Source organism: Cebus imitator, unplaced genomic scaffold, assembly GCF_001604975.1.
Source record: "Cebus imitator isolate Cc_AM_T3 unplaced genomic scaffold, Cebus_imitator-1.0 Scaffold520, whole genome shotgun sequence".
Lineage (NCBI taxonomy): Eukaryota > Metazoa > Chordata > Mammalia > Primates > Cebidae > Cebus > Cebus imitator.
Window position 1 is genome coordinate 1,456,802 of NW_016107835.1, and position 3,729 is coordinate 1,460,530.

Consider the following 3,729-nt stretch of genomic DNA (forward strand, 5'->3'; position numbering starts at 1 on the left):
TCGGAGATCGGAGGCTCTCCCCGACCTCCCAATCCCTGTCTCAGGAGAGGAGGATGCCGTATCATAGTCCCATGGGCATAGCTATGTGTCCCCATCCCCATGTGACAAGAGGAGAAGACTGGGGCTCAAGGAGGTGAGGTGACAGGGTTGAGGCCAGCTCTGCCATTTATTAGCTGTTTGATCTTAAAAAAAATCACTCGATCTCCATGAGCCTCAGTTTCCACATGTGTAAAAGGGGGACAATCATAGTATCTACCATGTGAGCTTGCAGTGCAGAGTATATGAATTAGACACAGAACAGTGAGGATGAGGATGACCTCTCACCCACCTGCCTTTCTGCCCAGCTGCCCACACTGCCCCTAGTCATGGTGGCACCCTCCGGGGCACGGCTGGGCCCCTTGCCCCACTTACAGGCACTCCTCCAGGACAGGCCACATTTCATGCACCAGGTATGGACCATGAATGGGCAGGGAGGAGGGAGCAGGTGGGAGAACTGCGGGGAGGGGCCCCAAGTCAGGCTGAGCCATAGCCCACATGTGCTCTCCAGCTCTCCACAGTGGATGCCCACGCCCGGACCCCTGTGCTGCAGGTGCACCCCCTGGAGAGCCCAGCCATGATCAGCCTCCCGCCGCCCACCACCACCACTGGGGTCTTCTCCCTCAAGGCCCGGCCTGGCCTCCCACCTGGTAACACCCCAGCCCATACCCCATGGCTTCACAGAACCCCCAAGTCCCCAGATCCTTGGCCGTGAGCAGTGTAGGCTATTCTGAATTGCAGTCCTCTGGGACGTCAAAGGTGTCAGGTCTCAGAGGCTTGGAAACTCCAACCTCCAAAAAACGTCAGGTGCAGAACCTTAAAGATGCCGAATGTCAAAATTATGAAACCACAGAGCTTTACAAAGCTAGTCAAAATGTCAGCACCTGCAAATGGCCGTCTTTTAGCTTCTCTGCCAGAAGCCTGGGAATTTGGGGACAGCAGAGCCCCTGGGAGTCAGAGTTTTCGAGGCTCAGGAGGGTGGAAAGCTCAAAATGAGAGGCCTTGTGGGCCAAGCTCCAGAGCCCGGCCCACAGCCCCCAAAGGTGCCCTGTCCCCATCCACAGGGATCAATGTGGCCAGCGTGGAGTGGCTGTCCAGGGAGCCGACACTGCTCTGCACCTTCCCAAATCCCGGCGCACCCAGGAAGGACAGGTCAGTGGACGGGGCTGGGAAGGATCCTCAACCTTCTATCCCCTCCCCTGACACCCTTTGTTCCCCCAGCACCCTTTCGGCCACATCCCAGAGCTCCTACCCACTGCTGGCAAATGGTATCTGCAAGTGGCCTGGATGTGAGAAGGTCTTTGAAGAGCCAGAGGACTTCCTCAAGTGAGTGGCCCAGGCCTGTGCCAGTCCGCCAGTCCTGGCTTGTGGAAGGAGGTCTGGGGTGCAGATCCTAGCCCAGGCCTCATCCCAATAGGTAGCAAGATGAAAGAGGTAAACTCTGAGACTGTGGGTTCAAACCCCAGCTCCATCCCTCACTAGCTGTGTGACTTTGGACAAGTTACTTAGCTTCTCTGGACCTCAGTTTCCTCATATGTATAATAAGAAACATTTATGCTGTTATTTACCTCCATTTTACAGACAAGGAGACTGAGGTCAAAGAGGTTAAGTGTCTTGATCAAAATCTCCCAGTTCCTGAGTGACAGTGCTGGGATTTGAACCCACACAGCCAGGCTCCGGAATCTGAACTCCTAACTGCTTTGCCCTGCTACTCCTCATGCCAACATGCCAGCCTTATTCCACTGTCTCCAAAGTTCTAGCTCTTCCAGATGGCTGCTGCTGCCTCCTCTCAGTTCCTCCACCTCTCCCTCTCCCTCTCCCTCCCTCTCCTCCCCTCCCCCCCCCACACACACCCCACACTACGCACAATCCTTAGCAGCAACTCGAACGTCCTGTCTTCCTTGTGGCCAGGCTTTGCACAGGCCGTCCCCTTCACCCAGAGTGTCTTGCCCACTCTCACCTGCCTGGCCCCATCACAGCTCACCACACTTCCAACATTACCTCCAGCACCCTGGCCAGGTGGTAAGCTCAGCCCTGACATGCAGTGGGTGCCAAGTGGCACATGTTGAGGGAATGAGGGGTGTGAGAGGGAGACTGACATAGAAAGTGGAGGGGAGCTGGAGCTCACAGGAGAGACCTCCCAGAGGGCCTGGGCCCTCCCCATTCAGAGCGTTGAGCCAGGCCAGCCCTGTCATGGTCACCTGCATGGAATCTTCTCCCTACTTAGGCACTGCCAGGAGGACCATCTTCTGGATGAAAAGGGCAGGGCGCAATGTCTCCTCCAGAGAGAGATGGTACAGTCTCTGGAGCAACAGGTAATTCTGGGGTGGTGGGGGATAGGGGATAGGGAATAGGGATAGTGGGGAAAATCTTCTGTCCACCACGTGCCAGAAACCAAGTTCACCTGGGACGAGGGCTAGTATAAAGGAAGGAAGAGGAGCAGGCACTCCCATGGAAGACCATAGCCTGGGCAAAGATGTGGCAGAGAAAGGCCAGGCTGAGGCCTCATGTTTGTGCCATTTCACAGCTGGTGCTGGAGAAGGAGAAGCTGAGTGCTATGCAGGCCCACCTGGCCGGGAAAATGGCAGTGCCCAAGGCTCCATCTGTGGTGAGCAACCCCAGGCCTGCTGGTGGCAAACTCAGACTGCTGGGGAGCAGGGAGGAGGCCTGCAGGGTGCAGGGAACCTAACCTCACATGCAGGCCCTGAGAGCTAGGGGCCCCTGTCCCCAGCTCCAAACATGCCCGGACCTGGAAATCTATCCCCCTCCATGTACAAACCCTCTGACCCTAAGATTCCCAAACACTGTGATCCTGAGTTGTCAAAGCAAATGCAAATAGCCAAAGACGCAGGCTGTGTGCCAGCAGGACCGGCTATGTAACCTACAGGGCCCCTTGTTCAGATTTCAAGATGGCAACCACAGAGCATTAAACAAAGCACAGGGTGTCACATAACCACACAGGTCACATGCACATGAAGCCACCCTGGGGGCCAGACACTGTTTCTGAGCGCTTTGCTGGTGGTAATTTATTTCTCAGGATGTCAATATACAGATGAGGAAAATTGAGGCCAGGGAGGTTTAGGTGACTTTCCCAAGGTCACAGTTGGGTGGTAAAAACCACTATTCAACCCCAGCTCATGGTCCCAGCATCAGTGGCCATATATGGCGTCCGCACCCGTGCTCTAATAAATACGGCTCATGCTGTTTTGTGGGATTCCACCTCAGACTGGAATTGAGAAGAGGGCGTCCTTGCTTTGAAAAACACTGTTTTAAAAATAAAGTGGGGGCAGACGAAATAGCTCATGTCTGTAGTCCCATGACTTTGGGAGGCCGAGGTGGGTGGATCACCTGAGGCCAGGAGTTCGAGACCAGCCTGGCCAAAATGGTGAAACCGCAGCTCTACTAAAAATACAAAAATCAGACAGATGTGGTGATGGGTGCCTGTAATCCTAGCTACTCGGGAGGCTGAGGCCAGAAGAATCGCTTGAAACTGGGAGGTGGAGGTTGCAGTGAGCTGAGATCACACCACTGCACTCCAGCCTGGGCAATCAGAGCAAGGAAAAAAAAAAGAAATTAAAAAGTGGGAAGTTTAGGGCCGGGCGCGGTGGCTCAAGCCTGTAATCCCAGCACTTTGGGAGGCCGAGGCGGGTGGATCACGAGGTCAAGAGATCAAGACCATCCTGGTCAACATGG

At 55.0% G+C, this 3,729-nt stretch overlaps 1 protein-coding gene across 6 annotated transcripts in view; it reads left to right on the top strand.

Moving 5' to 3' along the window:
* The window catches only part of FOXP3 (forkhead box P3), a 15,971-nt gene that overhangs the window by 8,481 nt on the left and 3,761 nt on the right, over positions 1–3,729 (top strand). For 3 of the 6 annotated variants that reach the window (XM_037733363.1, XM_017514223.2, XM_037733364.1), the window contains 5 exons: positions 345–449; positions 548–686; positions 1,101–1,362; positions 2,264–2,351; positions 2,564–2,644. In XM_037733363.1, the coding sequence (XP_037589291.1) occupies positions 345–449; positions 548–686; positions 1,101–1,362; positions 2,264–2,351; positions 2,564–2,644 (675 nt within the window). The remainder of the gene's footprint in view (positions 1–344; positions 450–547; positions 687–1,100; positions 1,363–2,263; positions 2,352–2,563; positions 2,645–3,729) is intronic. The other 3 variants (XM_037733365.1, XM_037733368.1, XM_037733367.1) reach the window with 3 other exon arrangements.